Raw genomic sequence first — 23,981 nt, 5'->3', positions numbered from 1 at the left:
CTTTCCCCTTTTTTCCCCTCCCCTTTTTGTGCCCCCCCTTTTTCTAAAATACCCCCCCCCCCCATTTCCCCTTTTCTTCTCTTTTACTATCTTTCTCCTCCACCTCCAAAATACAACAATTAGCCACTCCTTCCTGGTAATGTTATGACACGTAAATCACACTATTGAATTCCCTTACATAAAAATTTGTTTAGTTTTATGCGGTATGTTTAGGATTTGTACAAATGTGTTGCCTCTTTCCCCCAGTTGTGTGCTCCTTCCTGTAATTGCCTGATGAAGCGGGTTTGACCTGCGAAACGCGTTGCGATCTTTTTTGGAGTATACCAATAAATATCCCTTTTGTGAATACACAGTTTGTTGTGTCTGCCTGTGGGAGGTAAGTCCACCACTGCCTCCTAAGCAACTTTTTAAAACTTTTAAATATTGTTTTTATCCTTTTGGCGCCTCTGTTCTCTACTATAACACTGATTGTATCCACCTTTGGTGGAGGGGGATACCCCTTCTTGTTTTCAAGCCTACAGAGAGCGACTTCTTAATCCTGAGTGGGGACAGGCTAATCTCCTCACCTGCCTATACAGTGGTTGCCTGGAGGTAACCCTGGTTTGTGAGTATTCAATTCATACTCTTTCTAATTATCCAATTACCTTGACATACTACACCATATTGGGCTCTCGGTTCTTCTCTTTTTCATGCTAACATAGGATTGATTGGTTTTTGTTAACACTGTAATTGGTGCTGAAATAATTCCAATTTTCATGCAGAAATCGGTTTGGGTGGTTTTTGTAAGCCTCTGGTGCAGAAATTCCGATTTTTCTTGAAGAAATCCTGTTTTTACTTTAAACTTCTTCTAAGGGCTTCCTTGTGATTGGCTAACAAAATTCCGCATTCCGCAGGAATTACGCATCATTCCGCAGAATTTCCGCTATAGGTCCGATGCGATGGAAAGGAATCACCAAATTCCAGCCGGAATCGCGGAAAAATGAATTCCGCGGTACGCGGTGAGCATCCCTAAAAGTGAAAGTAAAACGATTACACTCAATACTTACGTGTACCGTTTACTGTATTCTGAATTAGGTGTAGCGTTATCTTGTATCCACAAGTGAAAGAACTACAGTGCTGGAACACACAGGGAAACGAATCCCTGGATTGCCGGTGCTTTGCCTCACTCAGGTCTCTATAATGGCTGAAAACTGAGAAATTAGGGGTTTTTTTAGTTCATTTTTTTATTATCCCCTTTAAAATGCATAGGAAATAAAATAATTCTTAGCAAAAACTACCACCTAAAGAAAGCCTAATTTGTGGCAAAAAAAAAAAAATATAGATCATTATTGTGTGACAAGTAACTATAAAAACAAAATATAGGTAGAAGGCTGCGCATCCCTGACCCAATACTGTACAATTGAATGGTAACTATAAAGTTCTTGGCAAATGAATGGGAGGAGCTGACACTGACTAAATATTTTATAAATGAAAACTGGAAAAAATAAGCAGTTTAATTCATTACATTATTTTCACTACAGTACCTCTTTAAACTGACATCTTCAGGGACACTGATCAGGCTGTGTAGCTCCATGATTGCCATTCTACACAAAGTGTAAATCCGTTTTGCATATTTTTGTGTATTTATTTAAAAACCTCATTTTGTTCCTCTAAAAATCCATATTAACAATAGAACATGAGAGAATGTGAGCGAGCCGCTCTGGCAGAAGATGAAATATGTTTTGAGAGGATCTGATGCTTGCTGATTATTACTTTGCTTTCAGAGTGCTATTATGGTACATTTGCCTTTTATAGAATCGCACAGCAGAAGGGGAGAAGACTGATGGTCGTGCCATAAATTGTGTGACAATAGACGCTGTGACTGGCTTCCCTGCTCATGCAGAAGGGTGGTCTTTATCCCAGAATAGGAACACCAGGAAAGGTTGGGGCTCTTCCTTTTCCAGCTTAGTCTGAGGAAGACGGAAGGTCTGCATAGAGGAGCACTATGAACGCCTCGTCCCATCAGAGACAGCAGGTCAGTGAGCATACTGTGTCTTCTCATGTTCTATTCCTCTTGCTGAGCACAGGGACATTGTAATCGGCACATGATAGTTTAGGAAAGCCTGTGGCCTCAAACACTTCATGAAATGTTAGGTTTTGAACAGCTGCAGGTTGTAGCAGCAAGTGCTAATATACAAGTACACAGTGGGAAGGACATGTGCCATAGTGTAGATCAGTTTATCACCAGCAATTTGTATGAGGCATAATCTATTCTAATCAGAGACTTCTTCATGATTTTAAAAACTATAATATTTCTGCTTTGATCAGTTTTAAGTATTGATAGGTTTTTATTATTATTATTTTTTTAAAACTAAAGTCTGCTCACATAACCTCTACATATGCCCTGGGATACATGTCAGGGTATTTGGACCATGCCCTGGGATACAAAGGGGGGGGGGGTGTATTTGGACCATGGCCTGGGATACATGTGGGGAGATTTATACCATGCCCTGGGATACAGGCCAGGGTATTTGGACCATGCCCTGGAATACATGTTGGGATATTTGGATCATGCCCTGGAATACATGTTGGGATATTTGGACCATGCCCTGGAATACATGTCAGGATATTTGGACCATGCCCTGGGATACAGGTGGGGATATTTGGACCATGCCCTGGAATACATGTTGGGATATTTGGACCATGCCCTGGGATACAGGTTGGGATATTTGGACCATGCCCTGGAATACATGTTGGGATATTTGGACCATGCCCTGGGATACAGGTGGGGATATTTGGACTATGCCCTGGAATACATGTCAGGATATTTGGACCATGCCCTGGGATACAGGTGGGGGTATTTGGACCATGCCCTGGGATACAGGTGGGGGTATTTGGACCATGCCCTGGGATACAGGTGGGGGTATTTGGACCATGCCCTGGGATACAGGTGGGGGTATTTGGACCATGCCCTGGGATACAGGTGGGGGTATTTGGACCATGCCCTGGGATACAGGTGGGGGTATTTGGACCATGCCCTGGGATACAGGTGGGGGTATTTGGACCATGCCATGGGATACAGGTGGGGGTATTTGGACCATGCCATGGGATACAGGTGGGGCTATTTGGACCATGCCCTGGGATACAGGTGGGGCTATTTGGACCATGCCCTGGGATACAGGTGGGGCTATTTGGACCATGCCCTGGAATACATGTCGGGGTATTTGGACCATGCCCAGGGATACAGGTGGGGCTATTTGGACCATGCCATGGGATACAGGTGGGGCTATTTGGACCATGCCATGGGATACAGGTGGGGCTATTTGGACCATGCCCTGGGATACAGGTGGGGCTATTTGGACCATGCCCTGGGATACAGGTGGGGCTATTTGGACCATGCCCTGGAATACATGTCGGGGTATTTGGACCATGCCCAGGGATACAGGTCGGGGTATTTGGACCATGCCCAGGGATACAGGTGGGGGTATTTGGTAGGTGTGCTCGCCATTGTTGTCTATGAGGCCCATGATCATTGTCATCTGCGAACTTAATTACCTTACCGGAGTCCCTGGATAAGGTACAGTTGTTGGTGTACAAGGAGAATAGGAGCGAGGACAGGACGTACCCTTGCTGGGCACCTATGTTGGTGGTTTTCTCATTGTAGAAGCAGTTGCCAAGCTTAACTTGCGGAGTTCTGTTTAACCACTTCAGGACTCAGCCTTTAACCCCCCCTTAAGGACCAGCACTGATTTCTAAGATATGTGCTGGGTGGGCTCTACAGCCCCCAGCACAGATCAAATACCAGGCAGAGCGACCAGAGCACCCCCCTTTTTTCCCCACTAGGGGGATGATGTGCTGGGGGGGGGGTCTGATCGCTCCTGCATGCGTGTGGGTGGCGGGGGGGCACTTCAAAGCCCCCTCCACGGCAGGATTCCCCCTCTCCCTCTTCTCCCTCCCTGCCCCGGAGATCGGAGGCTGCACAGGAACGGATTTGTCCTGTTCAGCCTCTAACAGGCTCCTGCCTGTCATGTGACAGTGATCCCCGGCCGCTGATTGGCCGGGGATCGTTGATCTAGTACAACGCTGCTACTGTTAGCAGCATTGTAAAAATGTAAACAAAGCGGATTATTTCCGCGTGTTTACATTTAGCCTGCGAGCTGCGATCAGCAGCCCGCAGGCTATTCACGGAGCCCCCCGCCGTGAATTGACAGGAAACAGCTGTTTCCTGATTAGCCTGCAGCCGGCGACGCAGATGTGCATCGCTGGTCCTGCAGCTACCACTTTGCCGACGCGCGTTATGAGTGCGCGGTCGGCAAGTGGTTAAGAGAAAGTCCTTGACCTATATGCACAGAGTGGGGTCAACTCCGATATGCCTGAGGTTGTTGAGCAAGGATGACCGGACAGATGGTGTTGAAGGCGGAGCTAAAATCCAGGAACAGGATCCTGACGGACTAAGTCAGGGTTGTCAAGGTGCTTCATAATGTATGCCAGGCTGACGTTTATGGTATCCACCACAGACCTGTTGGCTCTGTATGCAAATTGATGTGGGTCAAGGAGGGCATTTGTAGATTGCTAAAAATAAACATACATATATCCAGGCACATCGCCTCTAGTTAGGACATTAAATAAATTATTAGGGAAAGGGAGGTGCTGAAGGGGGTGTGGTTAGAAACAGAAAAAATCAATTAACCCTTCGCACACTCACATGCAAATGTTCAAACAAATGCATTCACAGATTTACTCATCCAGGCACAACTGTTATCCCTACAGCTAAATTAAAAGCCAGGGTTTTAGTTCACAGAAGAATGCATTCTTATGCTTAGTCACCTATACTGCGCAGAAGTACCCAGGTAAACATAGGTGTCCTAACTCTGGCCCTGTAACATGCATAGTGCAGACATGCAAACACATTCATTGCATCAAACCGATCAATGGATTAGGAGCACACATCCTAACTTCCTCTCCTGGGAAAGACCGTGCATCTTACCAATCGCTCAAGGGAGCTAACATTATGTGTCCATGTGCACCATGCGCATACACCAGCATAAGCTGTCTGCATGCTGACAAACATACAGGGGAAGGGGGAGTGCACCGAATTGGACCCTAGCCACAGGGGTCAATGATAAGAATAAACATACATATATCCAGGCACATCGCCTCTAGTTAGGACATTAAATAAATTATTAGGGAAAGGGAGGTGCTGAAGGGGGTGTGGCTAGAAACAGAAAAAATCAATTAACCCTTCGCACACTCACATGCAAATGTTCAAACAAATGCATTCACAGATTTACTCATCCAGGCACAACTGTTATCCCTACAGCTAAATTAAAAGCCAGGGTTTTAGTTCACAGAAGAATGCATTCTTATGCTTAGTCACCTATACTGCGCAGATTGTAGATTGCTGCAGGCGGGCAAGAACAAGACGATCCAGGAGATGGGAAGGTCTGAAGTTAATGGACAACTAAGGCCACATTCACATTAGGCAACACGTATGGCCATGCGTTCGGGACGCAAGCGCACAGATCGCCCGCCATCCGCATTGCTGTGTGTTGTGCTGCTGATCAAATTCATTATAGTGAAAGGGATCAGCAATGCGGTTTGGCAAAAATGCGTGCGACAGCGCATTGCGCAGCGTGCATAGTCTGAACATCAGAAGTGCTCTCTATGCACTTCTGATGTTCTTGCTGATCGACTACTATACACGCTGCCGAAATGCGCACAGCAACGCGTTTTATGTGAACAATGCCTAAAGTGAGAGGGATATGGAGGCTCCCATCTTTATTTCATTTTAAGCAAAACCAGATGCTTGACTATCCTGCTGATCCTCTGCCTCTAATATTAGCCATAGACCCTGAATAAACATATGCAGATCAGATGTTTCTGACATTGTCAGCTCTTACAAGATTAGCTGCATGTGTGTTTCTGGTGTTATTCAGACACTACTGCAGCCAAATAGATCAGGGCTGCCAGGCAACCGGGATTGTTTAAAAGGAAATAAATATGGCAGCCTCCATATTCTTCTCGCTTCATTTGTCCTTTAAAGGGAAGATCCGCGGTGGGGGAAAAAAAAATAAAAATGCACATCCACTTACCTGGGCTTCCTCCAGCCCGTGGCAGGCAGGACGTGCCCTCGCCGCCGCTCCGCAGGCTCCCGATCGCCTCCGGTGGCGCACCCGACCTGGCCAGGCAGTTTGCCAGGTTGGGCTCTTCTGCGCTCCAGAATGCGCCTCACGCGGGCGCGCTGACGTCATCGGACGTCCTCCAGGCTGTACTGCGCAGGGAGCCTGCGGAGCGGCGGCGAGGGCACTTCCTGCCTGCCACGGGCTGGAGAAAGCCCAGGAAAGTGGATGTGCATTTTTATTTTTGTCCCCCCCCCCCCCTCCACCGTGAACCTTCCTTTTAAGTTCAATGTTTCCTGGCTTTTTGGGAACATGGATGATTGTAGACCTTTTGAGGCAGTAGGCTACCTTGCCCTCTGCAAGGGACCTGCTGTATATAGAAGTGAGGACAGGAGCTAGATGGTCCTCACAGGTTCTTAGAGAGGCTGATGACGCACAATCTGGGCCAGAAGCTTTCCTGGGGTTGAGGCTGCGGAGGTGTGGCAGTACGTCCGCTTCCTGAACTGCGCCCGGTTCTGGGGGGCTGTAGCCCAGCGGTGAGAATGGGAGGAGGGAAACTTCCTTTGTTACTAGAAATGGCACTGAAGAAGGTGAAATAGCAGTATAGTGAGCTATGTACAGTTGGTGTACTCTGACTGTAATGCAAAACAAACACAAAAATTATGTACATATAACCCTAACATTTGTATAGAGCTTTTCTCCTGTTGGACTCAAAATGCTCAAGAACTGCAGCCACTAAGGACGTGCTCAAGAGGCCACCCTACAGTGTTAGGGAGTCTTGCCTTGAACTCCTTATTGAATAGATACTGACCCTAACCAGGATTTGAATCCTGGTCTCCCATGTCAAAGGTGGTGCCCTTAACCACTTGAGGACCCACCCTTTACCCCCCCCCCTTAAGGACCAGCGTTATTTTTTGTGATCTGTGCTGGGTGGGCTCTGCAGCCCCCAGCACAGATCAGGTTTCATGCAGAGCGATCAGATCGCCCCCCTTTTCCCCCCCTATGGGGATGGTGTGCAGGGGGGGTCTGATCGCTCTGGTGGGCAGGCTTGTTGCGGGGGGGGGGCACCTCAAAGCCCCCCTCCGCGGCGAAATTCCCCCCTCCCTCTCCTACCTGCTCATCCCCGGTGATCGGGGCTGCACAGGACGCTATTCGTCCTGTGCAGCCAGTGACAGGACGTCCCCTGTCACATGGCGGTGATCCCCGGCCGCTGATTGGCAGCAGCGCCGTACAATGTAAACAAAGCGGATTATTTCCGCTTGTGTTTACATTTAGCCTGCGAGCCGCGATCGGCGGCCGCAGGCTATTCACGGAGCCCCCCGCCGTGAATTGACAGGAAGCAGATGCTCGCGCGAGCGGCTGCTTCCTGATTAATCAGCCTGCAGCTGGCGACGCAGTACTGCATCGCTGGTCCTGCAGCTGCCACTTTGCTGACGCACGGTATAAGCGTGCGGTCGGCAAGTGGTTAACCAGTACACTATCCAGCCACTAACATACATAGCAGATAGGCGAGCTGCTATGGCTTACTGCTGAATGCACAGCGCTCTCTCAAAGAAACTAGCCTCCCTGGCATTATGATTATTTCCAGATTTTAGGTTCTGAAAGAAGACACACTTTTAGATCCTAAAAATCATACCGCTAGATAGATCTGCAGCAGCCCTGCACATTACACACCATCCATGCATCCAGCTCGGGTTTACAACTCTGAGCTGCATATTTCCAGCCCGAGCCTGACTGGGGATTACCGCTAAGGAGGCTAGACAACTGGTACAATTATCTGCATTGTTTTAGTAATCATTACCATCACTATGGAAATATAACAAGTAATTTTTTCTTTCGTAATGGCACCCTTTATGCCCAATAATGTTGTCATCTCTTCTGTGCATACAGTATTTATACCAAACAGTCGTGCCTTTTTCTTTCACAGTTGATCACATTGCTGATCAGACTGTCTCCTCCACTTGTGTCTATGTAACAGATAGGAGGAAGTATTGTAGTGGTACCTTAAACTTCCTTTTCCTATTGTATAATGCTTGGCATACACGGCACTTTCTTTCCTTATCAATCGAGCTGCTGATGGGCTCGATTGATAATATCCAACAGGTCCGATGACCTGTCGGATAGATTCCCCGCTCGATCGCTGCCGGCGGGGACGAGCGGGAATCGATACGCGTGGACGAGCGGGGATCCGGCGCATAATTGCATCCAGAAACATGCCATGTATGCCCAGCATAAGTTGTACACTTCCCCCACCTGCATGTGGTAAGGAGCTGTGGAATGTTTTTTTTTTTTTTTTTTTTTTTTAATATATGCAAAACTATTAGAAATAATCTTTAAAAAAAAACAAACAAAAAAAACCCCTTCCCTTTTTTTTTTTGTATCTGTGCACCCATAGACATAATGGAGGCAGCACTGTAGTGAGCATTTTGCATAGTCTGCCTTGCTGGGATTATTTTGACGCTAAACTGACATTACTTATAAAAGGTTCCATTATAAAAAAAAAAATACAGAGATGAGCGTATAAAATATACACAAGATATTAGCTAGTGTTTCAGCCCAAAACCGGAAAAAAGTGCCACAATTTGCACAGTGGGTAGCAGTCCAAACCCCCATATATCCATATAATGCAATTAATTGGGGAGGGGGGGGGGTGACAGATTAAGGGTCAGGCACCAATGGGGATAGGGGGTTAAAGGTTATGCACCACAAGGGCAGGGTGTGAACGGTTAGGCAGGGGGGTGACAGATTAAGGGTTAGGCACCAATGGGGATAGGGGGTTAAAAGTTATGCACCACAAGGGCAGGTGTGAACGGTTAGGCAGGGGGGTGACAGATTAAGGGTCAGGCACCAATGGGGATAGGGGGTTAAAGGTTATGCACCACAAGGGCAGGGTGTGAACGGTTAGGCAGGGGGGTGACAGATTAAGGGTCAGGCACCAATGGGGATAGGGGGTTAAAGGTTATGCACCACAAGGGCAGGTGTGAACGGTTAGGCAGGCTGGTGACAGATTAAGGGTTAGGCACCAATGGGGATAGGGGGTTAAAAGTTATGCACCACAAGGGCAGGTGTGAACGGTTAGGCAGGGGGGTGACAGATTAAGGGTTAGGCATCAATAGGGGGTTAAAGGTTATGCACCACAAGGGCAGGGTGTGAACGGTTAGGCAGGGGGGTGACAGATTAAGGGTTAGGCACCAATGAGGATAGGGGGTTAAAGGTTATGCACCACAAGGGCAGGGTGTGAACGGTTAGGCAGGGGGGTGACAGATTAAGGGTTAGGCATCAATAGGGGGTTAAAGGTTATGCACCACAAGGGCAGGGTGTGAACGGTTAGGCAGGGGGGTGACAGATTAAGGGTTAGGCACCAATGAGGATAGGGGGTTAAAGGTTATGCACCACAAGGGCAGGTGTGAACGGTTAGGCAGGGGGGTGACAGATTAAGGGTTAGGCACCAATGGGGATAGGGGGTTAAAGGTTATGCACCACAAGGGCAGGTGTGAACGGTTAGGCAGGGGGGTGACAGATTAAGGGTTAGGCACCAATGGGGATAGGGGGTTAAAAGTTATGCACCACAAGGGCAGGTGTGAACGGTTAGGCATCGGTAGAGGGAGGGTTCGTGTGAGAGTAGGGTTACTTAGGTCATAGTAAAATATTGGTAATCTTTAGCAGTTTTTTTCTATAAGAATTGAATAGTTAAGTATCAGTAATTTTACCGATATTCTACTAGCAGCAATATCCTGCACCCTTTTTTCCAGACGCATTTATTACATGTACACGTTTCAGTCATATGTTAGCATTTTTACTGGATAAGATGTGCGTGGAGGATGAATGGGTATTTTTTGGGGGATTCATTATTGGCTAATGTAAAGACCAGTCATCTCCTCTAGTGATTGTGTTTAGCATGCAGCATGTTAGTGCAGCTGCAGGAATGAAAGCTTTCAGCATCCTGTGAGTTACAGCACACCATTCCTCTATACGCATTATTATTATTAGAGAATGTCTGGGGGTCTATCTGAATAGTGCGCGAGAATTAACAATTTAGGTTTAGTCTGCAAATATTTACAGTCGGCAAAACACAATTAAGGGAAGCAGCGCCTTTCCTGATCCTATGAGATCTGTAGCTAAACAGGAAAGTTTCCAATCGGAATGGAAGCACAGCAAACTGGATATCAGAATCTTCCAGCTGATGTACTGGCAGAATCATATCATTGGTGTATACTGTATGTACTCAAATTACAAACAAAATTATACCTTGCAGTATTGATATCCTGTTTTATGATTTCTCTTTTTGTTGTCTACCCAGACACAGACCTGCTTGAAAGATGTTCTAGAACTGCAGAGCTTACACAGAAGTGACCTAATGCAATGATTTGCCCTCAATGGTCATGCTACACTTTATTGATGCAGCGATGCTATGAATAAAATGTGGTTTTCCTTGGCTCACAGAATTACATTAGTTACTTAAAAGACTGCTGTTCCTGCAGAGACACACGCTCTGCCCTTGTGACATAGATGCAGAGTACTCCTTCCGTTATGTACACATAGTATGACACCGCCTCTTCACTGCAGCTCCTCAAAGGATGGTGAATGCAATTGCAGTCAGGAGCATGATTAATTTCAGTTGCTAAATGTGAGCTTAAAAAATTATGCAGATTACTAAAGTACCCGAGCAAAATGACATAATCATGTGTATGTACTGTATGTACAGTGCAAAACCTATTAATAACCAGGCTGTTTTACTTGTTTTGCTTCCTGAAAGTTAACTTTTATGCATGGAAGTGACCTCTTCTGTCTTGTCCGTAGTTTGTCGGGAATATAGTGAACATTACTGATAAGCAAATTACCACCATAGAAGTTTTCCCTGCAGAATACAACTTTTGGGAACAGAGGGAGATAGAAAAGGGTCAATAGGTCATGTATTTTCATTTAGAGACCCTTAATAGGCTGCCACTGAGAAGTGACAATCGAACATTCCTTGTACTATGAAATGTTTAGATGCCCCATGATATTATTTTATATTTAAAGTCATTTTTAGGAGTAGGAGGATAAATACAATTCTTTTTCATTAGTTTATTTTCACGTCGGGTTCACTTTAATAAGGTACTACCTATGTACCAATTCACTTATGAGTAGATACTGCCCAGATATGCCCAAGGTATGGGTTTGCTGGCTTAACAGTCGTGAAACTGCACCACAAACGCCATAAAGAGTTTACATATACTTGATCCATATAACTGGGGAGAGGGGGAGGGAGGCTGAGCTATGAGAGTTTCTTCTTACTTTGTTTCCATCTTTCTTTTTCTCTTATCTTTTCCTATCCCTCTACCTGGATGCTTAGTTATTGTCTTCAGTGTGCAGCACAGGTATCACTGCAAGGAGACTGTACTGGTGACCTCATACGAAGACCCAAGTTAATATAACTTGTATAACTTTTACTAGCTACTATATTCAAGCAACAACTTTTTCTTCTTAAAAACAATAAAAACTGTTTTGTTAAAAATAAAATATTGTACCTGGAAAACTAAAATTTCAGTAACTACTTGTAGTTAGGACAACTATCAAACTTAACTAAAATTCTAAATGCCACATAGATTTCCAGTAATTACTAACAAATAGCAATACAAAGGCTTTTTTTCATCTTTTCGTGCTCTTACGTGAAGAAAATGACATTTACAGGGGGGGAGGGGGGGGGGGGCATCCAAGAAAGGAAAAAGTACAGTTCCTTCTCTTCAGATCCTTCTCTGTATCTAAAAATCCCTCAGCTTTTCTCATATGATTTGTGAGAAAGCTGGCAGGGCAGAAACAAACAGTAAATAATTCTTCTGTGAATAGTGACAGAGAAGTTTAACCAAGCTACATGGTATAGCTCTAGCCCGATGCTGACACAAAGTGTTACAAACTGCTGGTACACAAGGCATTTTTTTTTTCAGACAGGATGTGATGAGAGACTTCTGAAAAGCTTCCTAGTGGTGCTGGCTAAAAGTTCTATAGGTATGTGGAGTTTACATAAGAACAGTTTCTTTTGCTAGTTTTTCTTTAAATAAAAGAACATCTGAAAGCATTCCATGTATAAAATAGTTTAATTTAACTGCAAAGATCCGGGGAAGATTGCTTATCTCTGGCTAATCAGCAAATGTAAGAATCTCTCTCTTTACCTGTGTCTTCACTCTGCCCCCCTCCCTCTGCTGAAGTGACTCCACTGTTTCTGGAGCAATATGTCTATTCAGCACAGGGAGGGGCCAGAGTGAAGACACAGGCATAGAGCTTCAACCGGCAATGATTACATTTGCCAATTAACCAGAGATAAACAGGTTTCTACTGCACTCTGCAGTTAAAGTAAACCTTCCCAAACTCAGGAAATGCTTGGGAATGCTTTAAAATCTTTTAACTGGGAGTAGTTAGTAAGGAGTAGTTAAGAGCAGTTACAAAGTCTTACATTTTTTCTTTTCTTTTAGCTCTTTATAGATGGATGCTCACCACACTGGATTGTCTGTTACCGTACACTTGCTTATTGGCAAAGATGACTTTGTGGTGTTCCACCAAGCAATGGACAGACTTCTGCAGGTCCTGTGTTTAGATACTCCTCTGTTCCTTGTGTCAGAACGAGGCACCCCAGTGCAAAGATACGAGTACCAGAAGAAGAGGTGTGAAATACCCGGGATCTCGGTGACACTCTTCCTCCGGGAAGATCTGGGTGAAGAGAGGATAGCCCTTCTCCAAAGTTTCTTTCAGCTACCACCATGGGATAACGTTAGCGCCGATTTCAACCTAGGACAATGCTGCTCAATCCTTCACCCAGGTGGTGATTTCTTCTGCCTGGATTTGCACACACCGGTGTGGGGAATAAGGCGAGTGCACTATGGCACAGAGATCCTGAGAGTTACCCTGTACTGTAGTTGTGATAACTATGAGGATGCTGTGCAGCTTTATGAGATGATTCTGGGCATGGAGGCAACCAGTCACAAGTTTGGATTCTGTTTCTTTGTTTTATATTCTACCAAGCACACATCCATCCAGTTCTCCCTGAAACAGCTGCCCCCGGGGGTATCCGTGCAGGTGAAAGATGCATGCGCCCTGCAGTTTACTGTGCAAGCTATAGGACAACTGGTTCCCCTGCTGCCCTACCCTTGTGTGCCCATCAGTGACACAAGATGGCAAACCCAGGATTATGATGGCAACAAAATCTTACTTTTGGTAATCCTTTCTTTGTGCATTACTATTTTGCAGACTGGATAAATGAAAATTATAGCCAGAAAACCTCTGACCATAAAGGAAATGACTACTTAATGTATAGATTATCTGGTCTCCTCTTCAGTGTTAAAGAGACTCTGGGGCTACTTACCTCAGGAGGGGGAAGCCTCTGGATCCTAACGAGACTCCCCCCTCCCGAGGTAAGTACCCCGAGGGGCACTTTTTAAAAGTTACAGATTCTCTTTAAAGAGGAACTCCAGGGAAAATAATGTAATAAAAAAGTGCTTCATTTTTACAATAATTAAGTATAAATGATTTAGTCAGTGTTTGCCCATTGTAAAATCTTTTAAATCCCTGATTTACATTCTGACATTTTTTACATGGTGACATTTTTACTGTTGGCAAGTGATGTAGCTGCTGCATGTTTTTTTGGCAGTTGGAAACATCTGTAAACAGCTATTTCCCACAATGCAACATGTTCAGACAGGAAACTGCCAGGAGTACTACGGTCCTCAGAGTTTCTTGTAGGAGGGGTTTCACCACAATATCAGTCATACAGCGCCCCCTGGTGGTCTGTTTGTGAAAAGGAATAGATTTCTCATGTAAAATGGGGTATCTGCTACTGATTGGGATAAAGCTTAATTCTTGGTCGGAGCTTCTCTTTAAAGGGAACCCAAGGTGAGAGGGATATGGATGGCTGTCATATATATTTATTTATATATTTATATCCTTGTACACAATGCCAGTTGCCTGGCAGCCCTGTTAATCTTCTGGCATACGTAGTGTCTAAGTCAAAACTCTGGAATAAGCAAATGCCTAATCCAGTTATACCTGAGTTAGCGGAGTCAGAGTACCTGATCTGCTGCATGCTTGTTCAGGCTAAATGTAGCTAAAAGTATTAGAGACACAGGACCAGGAGGCTGGTATTGCCAGGCAACTAGTGTTATAATTTAAGTAGGCCTCAGTTATTTGGACTGAGTTTTAGGTAAAAGCCTTGTTCGCAGAGTATACCTTTAAATAGAGTTTCTCGTGATGCAGGCAGAAGCATCTCAGGGTCTGCTTAAAGCAGATGATACAAGCAGATACTGAGAACATGTTCCTGAAGGAAGGCCACAGGCCTACACTGCCCCAGACAAATGGACTACGGGAACAATCAACATAGGCCATATTTATAAAACATAACATTCCTGCAACTGGGGCAAGGGGGCTCATAGAATATTAATTGAGTAGGTGTGTGTCATGACATCACAAGGGATCTGAACCAATTATAGATGGTTCAGATAATGACACAGTTAACTCTTTCCTGGTCAGTATTAAGGTTCATGATTTACCAACGGAGGGCTCTCTTACTTTCATGCTCTCTATCTACTGACTGGAACCCTAATTACTTTCCTTTATTTATGTAATCTGATATAATATATGCTGTACATAGGTAGTCTAGATGTAACGTAGTAAAGACATAAGATGACCTGATTACCTTCAGCAGGAAGGTAATCACGAAGCTGCAACGCAACGCAAGAATCTGCTTTGCTAAGATGTAACGAACTGTATCTGTATATCTGTTTACTGAATAAACAACTTGGAACTTGGAAGCCTAAAGAAGTTCTATCTCGTATAATGCCTGCTGTGAGGAGAGTCGAGTCAGCTCACATTCTGTGAGGTGCACCTCTAAGGGGGTGCTGGTGCCGGAATACAGGTGTGAAACGTGAAGTTCTTACAACTGGTATTGTTTGAAAAAGGAAATAAATATTGCAGCCTCCATATACCTCTCACCTCGGGCTGCCTTTTTAAGCTGGCCATACACTTTTACTCTCCATATCTGGCTGATTTGATCGAATCTGCCAGAAAGTTTCATGCTAAAATCTATTTAAATGGAACCCGGGGTAAGAGGGATATGGAGGCTGACCTATTTATTTTCTTTTAAATAATGCACATTGCCTGGCTGCCCTGCTGATCCCCTGCCTAATACTTTAAACCACAGACCCTGAACAAGCCTGCAGATCAGATGTATAGGACAAATCTGACAAGATTAGCTGCATGCTTGCTTCAGGTGTGTGATCTGGACCCTACTGACCAGAAAGCTCAACAGGACTGCCAGGAAACCAGTATTGTTTAAAGAGAAATAAATATGTATGGCAGCTTCCATAGGTCCCCCACCTTGGGTAATTTTAAGGGAGGAGAAATACTGATACTTGCCTCAGTAGAGGGAAGCCTCTGGGTCCTCCCAGAGGCATCACACGTCCTTCTCTCAACCACTGCTGGAAGCTGGTATCCTCTGCAAGTTTGCGGCTGCGCTCCCGCCCATGTACAAGCCTGCCTCCACTGCGCATGTGCAGGATGTCTCACACCTGCAAAGTAGCAGAGAGAAAACTATCTAAATTCTTGATTGATTGCTCAGGGCAGCTGCTCTGCTTTTGCTCTATTTTTCTTTGCGTTGTCTTTATAAATCAGCCCCAGCGTGTTTGGTCAGACAGTAACCTCCAAGAAAAAAACTATACGATTTAATCTTGTAAGTTCCAATGTAGTGGATTATGCACATCCCTTGTTCTCAGGGCAATTTCTTATATGTAGACCACAAGCTAAAAAGATAAACTATGCACTCTGTTTCCACAATTTTGGAGGCAGCCATACTGATGAACACCTTTTTGTCCTTGTGTTTTGTTTCGTTAATTTTATTTTTATATTGATGCTGCTGATGCTCTGCCATGTATAGGGACAATGAAAGCAGACATAACGATGCATCTGTTACATCCTGTTGTCCTGTGTATGGATACAATGGCCCATGTGCAATTAACTTTTTCTCCTAAGTTATCTCCTACGAGATAATTTTCAACTTCTCTTTATATAATATTTTCAGCATTGTATCATTGAAAAAGTTTCCAAAAGTTGCTTAAACCATTCTATCAAAATTATTTTGAGTATTTCTTGCTTGCTGGTGGTTTATTAAATGTAGTGATGCGAAAATATCACCTAGGAGAAAATGGAGGAACACAAGTGAATGGGCCATATGCAATTACCTTTTTCTCCTAGATGATATTTTCACAACTTGTCACAAAATGCCTTTTAAACCACCAGCAAGCAAAAATATACAAAAATACATTTGATAGCACTTTTTTAACCACTTTTTTTTGGGTACTTTTTTAATTGTAAAAAGCTGAAAAGTTAATTTAAAGTGAAGATGAAAATGATCTCCTAGGAGATAACTCAGGTGAAAAAGTTAATTGCATATAGGCCAATGTGTGTGTTGCCTTCAGCAGTGCTGCCTGTTTAGTTTCAGACTCCCATGTAGGTACTGTGGCCCATATGCAATTAACTTTTTCTCTTGGGTTTTCTCCTAGGTGATATTTTCACAGCTAGTGAATAACATGCCCTTTAAACCACCAGCAAGCAAGAAAATACTAAAGAGTTTTTACCTACTTTTGGTACTTGGAGAAAACTTAAAGGAAAACTATCAATTAAAACAACTTTTTTTTAATTCTCTATATTAGGTTACACTTTACCACTAGTGCTAGGGGCACTTAATTTATTTACCCAGTTTTCTCTCCCTGCTTAAAAATCACCCTTCATTCCTCACACAGCTTACAAATATACTTCACCGTGTCACAGCATGCAGGAGACATGAGGAGGAGGAGGCTGATCTGAGGAGGTAACACGTAGCTAGGTGTGCTGTAATTTTGCTGTAATGTAACTAGCAGGGACATGTGTATACACTATTCCTGACTGACTGGCTTGCTTGTGATAATACACTCCAGGCTGCATCTACTTTGTAGGCTGCTATGTGGTGTCTGTGCTCAGAAGGAGAGATGCTGTTTACAAAGACATTATCAGGATCTTTATCAGTCAGAGAACAGGAGATAAGGAACACACATTGCTGGAATCTTTAACCCCTTGCCACCATCTGAATAAGTTTCTTTCAGCAAGGGGATTAACCTCCCTGGCGGTATGCAGATGCGGTGGCTGCGTCCGCGGGAGGGATTTTTTTTAAACTAGAAGTGTTTTGTTAATGTTAGCTAGCACTAGGCTAGCTAACTGTGGCCCTCAAGTCCCCTGGCACCTCTCTGAGCCCCCAATTGCCGCCAGCAACACTCACTCGGCCGCGATCCCGCGAGAGCCGCAGCTTCCCAACTTGCTTCACTCGTCGCTATGGTGACGATCGGACATGACGTCATGTGCAGCTCCGATCCTCCCCATAGCGAAGCTGGGTGCTGATTGGGAGGCTGCACCATCGCGGGATCCCTGGGGGGGGTACGTATACTGGCGGCGATCAGAGGGGACCGGAGGCACTTGGGGGAATGGTTAGCTAGCGAAGTGCTAGCTTAACCACATAAAACCATTTTTATTTTAAAAAATCCTCCCGGGGCCATGCAATCCCCTGCGGCAGCTAGCCCGACAATGTGTCGGGCTTACCGCCAGGGAGGTTAATGAACTATACACTGAATAGTTGATAGCAACCCCTCTGTGCAGGAACATGGTCTAGCCCTGCAGAGCCTGGCACTTTTGTATCTAAAACTGCCTGATGGTTTTACAACATAGAGGTGCAGCTGTGTGAGGAAAGAATCTGCTCCTAGTACTTGTGGTAATGTGTGCCCTAATATAGAGCATCGAAAAAAGTTGTAAACAAATAGTATTCCTTTAAAGGGAAGGTTCAGGCTGAGGGGAAAAAAATGAAAATGAAAATCCACTTACCTGGGGCTTCCTCCAGCCCGTGGCAGGCAGGATGTGCCCTCGGCGCCGCTCCGCAGGCTCCCGGTGGTCTCCGGTGGCCGACCCGACCTGGCCAGGCCAGGCTTCTTCTGCGCTCCAATCTGCGTTCCACGCGGGCGCGATGATGTCATCGGATGTCCTCCGGGCTGTACTGCGCAGGCTCAGTAGTTCTGAGCCTGCGCAGTACAGCCCGGAGGACATCCGATGATGTCATCGCACCCACGTGAAACGCAGATTGGAGCGCAGAAAAAGCCCGACCTGGCAGCCGGTGTGGCCAGGTCAGGTTGGCCACCGGAGACCACCGGGAGCCTGCGGAGCGGCGCAGAGGGCACATCCTGCCTGCCACGGGCTGGAGGAAGCCCCAGGTAAGTGGATTTTGATTTTAATTTTTTTCCCTCTCAGCCTGAACCTTCCCTTTAAGAGAAAAAGTGAATTGTATATGGCCATTTACTGTACTCATTACCAGATGGCAGAGCGCTTCTCCTTAATGTGTCCACTCCTGGGAACACCTGACCCCTTGCCTTTCTGTCTTCTTATTGTTCAGCTCCAATGCCCTACCCACTCAAGCTATTGCCTATCTGCTCAGATCTTCCACAATTCCACATTCCTCCTCCCTGTACTCTGTTGTGATGTTCAAGGCGGAGCAGGGACAAGGTCCTCCAGCACCCAAGGCTGAGACACCAAAGTGTGCCCCTCCATCCCTCCCACCTCAGCTGTCACACACGGATTGCTATTAGACTAAGAGGGCCACAGGGCCCACAACCTCCCCAACACCTTACTATCTAGTTATCTGGCTTGCAGTCACTGCTATGTATCCCCTTTTCTTATTTCTTTCTGCTTCATACACAATTAGGAATGACAGCTGAATGAATTGTGCGCCCCCTCCTACACTGTGCCCTGAGGCTGGAGCCTCTCCAGCCTATGCCTCGGCCCGGCCCTGGTTCAAGGCAAACAATCTTCTGCTTAATTGATAGGAGAGGACATTATTTTCATTTTTAAAGTCCTGAGCAGACTCGCAAATTTATGTGCTGATTTCTGCAACACATTGATGTCATACTGATACGCATTGCTGAAATCAGCACACAAACATGCAAGTTTGCTCAAGCCTTAAGAATCAGGTCATAAGCACATGTATAGGGGCAAATGGGGGAATTTCCCATGGCACCAGTGCCTGTATGAGCTCCCTTAAGGGAGGTAACATGGGGTGCAGAGTTAGCATAAGACGACCCCCTGGTTTGTTCCAGAGTGGACAGCAGAGTGTACTTTTCCTCCTTCAGGGCATCTTTCTATCTCCATGGCGCCATGTGGCGTCTCTGTCCCCGTGTCCTGCCGGAATGTTACTCAAGTACGTACTGAGGAAATGTGGCAGGAGGGCACCAGCCAGAGAGTAGAGATTACACTCCGCTATGCATTCTGCTCTGCATGTCTGATGGTCGGGTGGGAGGAAAAAGGCACCCTAATGCTAAGCCCCTCCCCTGAGTGTAAAGGGTCCCCCCCTTCCTCATGCCGGCACGACTCCTGGCATCTTCCACTGTCATTGCCGTGTCCGCAGTTGCCATGAGTGGTACAGGTGCTCCTAGGAGGCTAGGAATTGTTGTGGCGGAGAGGTGAGATTTTTGCAGAGCACGGGCACCGGTAGGGACATTTTTATACTGGGTGGGGGGCAGCCAGGCAAGGCAGCTGAGGCAGCAGCTCTAGGCCAATTTCTGATAGATTTCATGCTGAAAATTGGTTTGTGGTGTACAGGCGATCAACAGATCCCTCTCTGTTCAGATTGGATCAATAATTTCCTGATGTATGCCTGCCTTTATTTAGGCATCACTAATGCAGAATAAGTACAGCTTGCCTGTCTGTTTCAGGTCAGTGGCTCTGAAAGTCCTGAAACCAAACCACCACCATGAAATGAACGCAGGTAGCAATGTCAGTCTCCATATTTCTTGCACCACATACAGGTTTCCATTTATTCTTGAACAGTACATCATATATTTGTCTTTCTTCTTAGGTGACTGGTAGCTCCATGGTGGCACCTGGCGATGGACAGTGCGCTTCCAAGTCCCGGTCAATTCCCTTCACTGCTCGGATATCACCACTGGCACAAAGAACCCAAACCACAAGGGAGGAGGAACAGATGGTGCCTCCAGAAGGCAAACCCCAGAGAAAACTTCAGAATACTTGCACTGCATCAAGTCAAAGAGAATCATGCACTATTACTTTGCCAAGATGGAGTCCACAACCAGAGCAGACAGAGACCAATGTTGACACTGGACATAGGATGATGAATGCCAGACACCAAACTGCCTCTGTTTGCAGACTGTCCCGAGAAATCCCAGCTCCTGAACAAAGTCACTTCTCTCCAACAGGCTTCAGAGCTGCTGATCATTTACCCTCTGTACAAGGAGACTCCAGATTCTCTCATGTTGTCAAGCAGAACAAAGGAGCAGACACCAGGAGCAGGATAGTTCAGACAGAGCGATCTCAGGGATGCCATAGCAATGCCAAACAGCCTAGAGAGGAATTCTTCATTTGATATGAGCTAATGCTAGATCATCCAGCTTACTCTGCGGGAGAGAATTCATTAACTCAATGGAAATGTTGACATTTTAATGTAATTTGTAACCACACCTAGAAAAGAAGTATGATTATTCTATTAAAGTATTCATTAAGAATTGTCAGGATTTTATTAGATATGTCTAATTGTGATTTATGAGTTAACATTGTGTTTTGGTACTTTTTTGCTTTCCTAAAGGTGGCCATACATTAGAACGAATATGGGCAGATTGGACCAAGAGACACATTTATCTCTAATCGAATCTGATTAGAGATAAATTTGTCTCTAATCGAAGCTGCCCATACACTACAGGCCGATTCCCTTCCGATTTCAGCATGAAATCATCTGGGAATCGGCTGAGCCGCCGCGTCACCCCGCCGCTGCCCACAAAATGTATAAATGTATGTAGTGCATTTATACATTACCTGTCCAGTGTCGGCCTCCATTCGGTTACCGTCAATCTTGCCGGGTAAGCCGCATACACGCTAGCAGCGCTGAGCGTCTGACGTCAGACGCTATGCACCGCCGGCGTGTATGCGGAACCCGGCGAGATGGACGGAAACCACGTGGAGGCCGACACCGGACAGGTAATGTATAAATGCACTACATTACATACATTTATATATTGCAGCGGTGGGGGTTTCGTCGCTCATTCGCAAATTGGCCGCTGTACTGCCATGCACCCAACCTCGGCCTGAAATTTACCAACATGCGTGATCGACTGTGCGGCCAATTTCTGTCTCGAAATTGGTCGCTTTGTCGGTCGGGCATGCACTTGGCAGCACCAATTTTCATCCAATTCAATTATAATAATTGAATTGGATGGTCGATTGGTTGGTTGGTTGGTCGCCTAGTGTATGGCCCCCTTAAGAGGGTGATGGAAAGGGCAGCAGCCATCTGGAGTTTGGTCTACTGATGTTAAATAAATGACAACTGCAATTTGAAGTAACTGACAAAACAGTATGTTTCCACTGTTGCTACTATTCCATATCTGATCCTGCTGCTTTTATCTGCTTACATGTTGGTAATTATGTCAGTGCTATGCCCAGAAAAGAGAGATGTTGTAACTTGTAACAGATATAGCCCAATATACTGTTGCCACAGTTTGTCAGCAAAAATAGTTGGCTATCAGAAAGAAGTTGTTTCTTATCCGTTCTTTACTGAGGACTGTGAAAACCATCCAGCAGTGTGATGCTGGATCCACACCATACAATGTTTTGGGAGATTTACCTGCCAGATCGATTATTTCCAGTATGTCTGATCTGAGAATCGATCAGTTTTTTTTTTTTGTTTTTGTGGGGGGTTTTTTAGCGATTTTTCTGATCGATTTCCATAGAAACGAATGGAAATCGATCAGAAAATCGCTCAAAAAAACGATCGATCGGACATGCTGGAAATAATCGATCTGGCAAGTAAATCTACCAAAAATTGTATGGTGTGGATCCAGCATCACAGGCTCAGGCTGATTATTTTTGCATTTGACAGGGACAGATATTAAAGGCCATTACTGGGCAAAAACTACACTCATTTAGCAGCACAATACTGATCTTCCGTGTATATAAAGTAATGTATTTATCCTACCAGTCCATAGTTCTGATCACTGAAGAAGCTGCAGAGCTGTTAGGAATGTAACACCTTACTGCTGGATTACAAACTCACAACACGCTTGTACTTTACATGATCTACTGGAGTATTGTCTGCTGAAGGATTTTCGTTTTTTCACCTGGCATTCTGCTGTAAAGTACACCTGGGCCGAGAGAGATATAGAGATATGGAGGCTGCCAATTCCAGTTGCTTGGCAGTCCTACTGACCTCTTTGGCTTTAGTAGTGTCTGAGTTAAACACATGATACAAGCATGCAGCTAATCCAGTCACACTTAAAGTGCGTACACATGCACTACAAAACACCGGCAGTGCAGTTTCTAGGCTAAAATGCACCCAGGGCGAGTGTGTAAAAATTGCGCCCCCCCCCAAGCAAGGTATGGGTGCCCGCAGTATAGGTTAGCCAGGTCTAGTTGCACTTAGTATAGGTCCCCCCAGTATAGGTAGCCAAGAATAGGTACCCCAGTATAGGTAGCCAGGCATAGGTGAGCCAGTATAGTTGCCCCCGCTATAGGTTAGCCAGGTAGGTGCCTCCAGTATAGGTAGCCAGTATAGTTGCCCCCAGTATAGGTTAGATAGGCAGGCGCCCCCGGTATAAGTTAGTTAGGTAGGTGCCCCAGTACAGGTTAGCTATGTGGGTGCCTCTAATATAGGTAGCCAGAATAGTTGCCCCCAGCATAGGTTAGATAGGTAGGTGCCCCCCAGTATAGGTTAGATGGGTAGCTGCCCCCCAGTATAGGTTAGATTAGGTAGGTGCCACCCAGTATAGGTTAGATTAGGTAGCTGCCCCCCAGTATAGGTTAGATTAGGTAGCTGGCCCCCAGCGTAGGTTAGATTAAGTAGGTGCCCCCCAGTGTAGGTTAGATTAGGTAGCTGGCCCCCAGCGTAGGTTAGATTAAGTAGGTGCCCCCCAGTGTAGGTTAGATTAAGTAGGTGCCCCCCAGTGTAGGTTAGATTAGGTAGGTGCCCCCCAGTGTAGGTTAGATTAGGTAGGTGCCCCCCAGCATAGGTTAGATTAGGTAGCTGCCCCCCAGTATAGGTTAGATTAGGTAGCTGCCCCCCAGCGTAGGTTAGATTAAGTAGGTGCCCCCCAGTGTAGGTTAGATTAGGTAGGTGCCCCCCAGTGTAGGTTAGATAGGTAGGTGCCCCCCAGCGTAGGTTAGATTAGGTAGCTGCCCCCCAGTATAGGTTAGATTAGGTTGGTGCCCCCCAGCGTAGTTTAGATTAGGTAGGTGCCCCCCCAGGGTAGGTTAGATTAGGTAGGTGCCCCCCAGTATAGGTTAGATAGGTAGGTGCCCCCCAGCGTAGGTTAGATTAGGTAGGTGCCCCCCAGTATAGGTTAGATTAGGTAGGTGCCCCCCAGGGTAGGTTAGATTAGGTAGGTGCCCCCCAGTATAGGTTAGATAGGTAGGTGCCCCCCAGCGTAGGTTAGATTAGGTAGGTGCCCCCCAGGGTAGGTTAGATAGGTAGCTGTCCCCCATAATGGAGGGGGGAGCCAGAGCCACGGGGAGGGCAGCCCGACCTCTCCCTCCCTCTCCTGGGCCGCCCTCCGTGCTCCCCCCTCAGATGCAGAGCGCAGCAGCAGCAACAGCCAGGGAGGAAGCGCTGTAAACAACATACCTCCCTGCGTTCCAAGCGCTGCTCTCTCGCCGCCGGTCTCTTCCTCTCTGCCGCCTATACAATGATGCACACGCTGGTTCCGGCTAACAGGAACCAGCGTGTGCATCATCGTATAGGCGGCAGAGAGGAAGAGACCGGCGGTGAGAGAGCAGCGCTTGGAACGCAGGGAGGTATGTTGTCTACAGCGCTTCCTCCCTGGCTACTGCTGCTGCGCTCTGCAT

General features: G+C 45.9%; 1 protein-coding gene across 3 annotated transcripts in view; it reads left to right on the top strand.

Annotated features, from left to right (window-relative positions):
* Positions 1-20,756, top strand: part of FAM124B (family with sequence similarity 124 member B) — a 30,313-nt gene extending 9,557 nt beyond the window's left edge. For 2 of the 3 annotated variants that reach the window (XM_068279224.1, XM_068279223.1), the window contains exons 3-5: positions 1,795-2,014; positions 12,551-13,289; positions 19,993-20,756. In XM_068279224.1, the coding sequence (XP_068135325.1) occupies positions 12,561-13,289; positions 19,993-20,517 (1,254 nt within the window). In that variant the 5' untranslated portion in view covers positions 1,795-2,014; positions 12,551-12,560 and the 3' untranslated portion in view covers positions 20,518-20,756. Of the gene's footprint in view, positions 1-1,794; positions 2,015-12,025; positions 12,087-12,550; positions 13,290-19,992 lie in introns of all 3 variants that reach the window. The other variant, XM_068279225.1, reaches the window with a different exon arrangement.
* Positions 20,757-23,981: the final 3,225 nt, after the last annotated feature.

Source organism: Hyperolius riggenbachi, chromosome 4, assembly GCF_040937935.1.
Source record: "Hyperolius riggenbachi isolate aHypRig1 chromosome 4, aHypRig1.pri, whole genome shotgun sequence".
Lineage (NCBI taxonomy): Eukaryota > Metazoa > Chordata > Amphibia > Anura > Hyperoliidae > Hyperolius > Hyperolius riggenbachi.
Note: the sequence above shows the minus strand (reverse complement) of the source record. Positions and strands in the feature narration are given on the sequence as shown.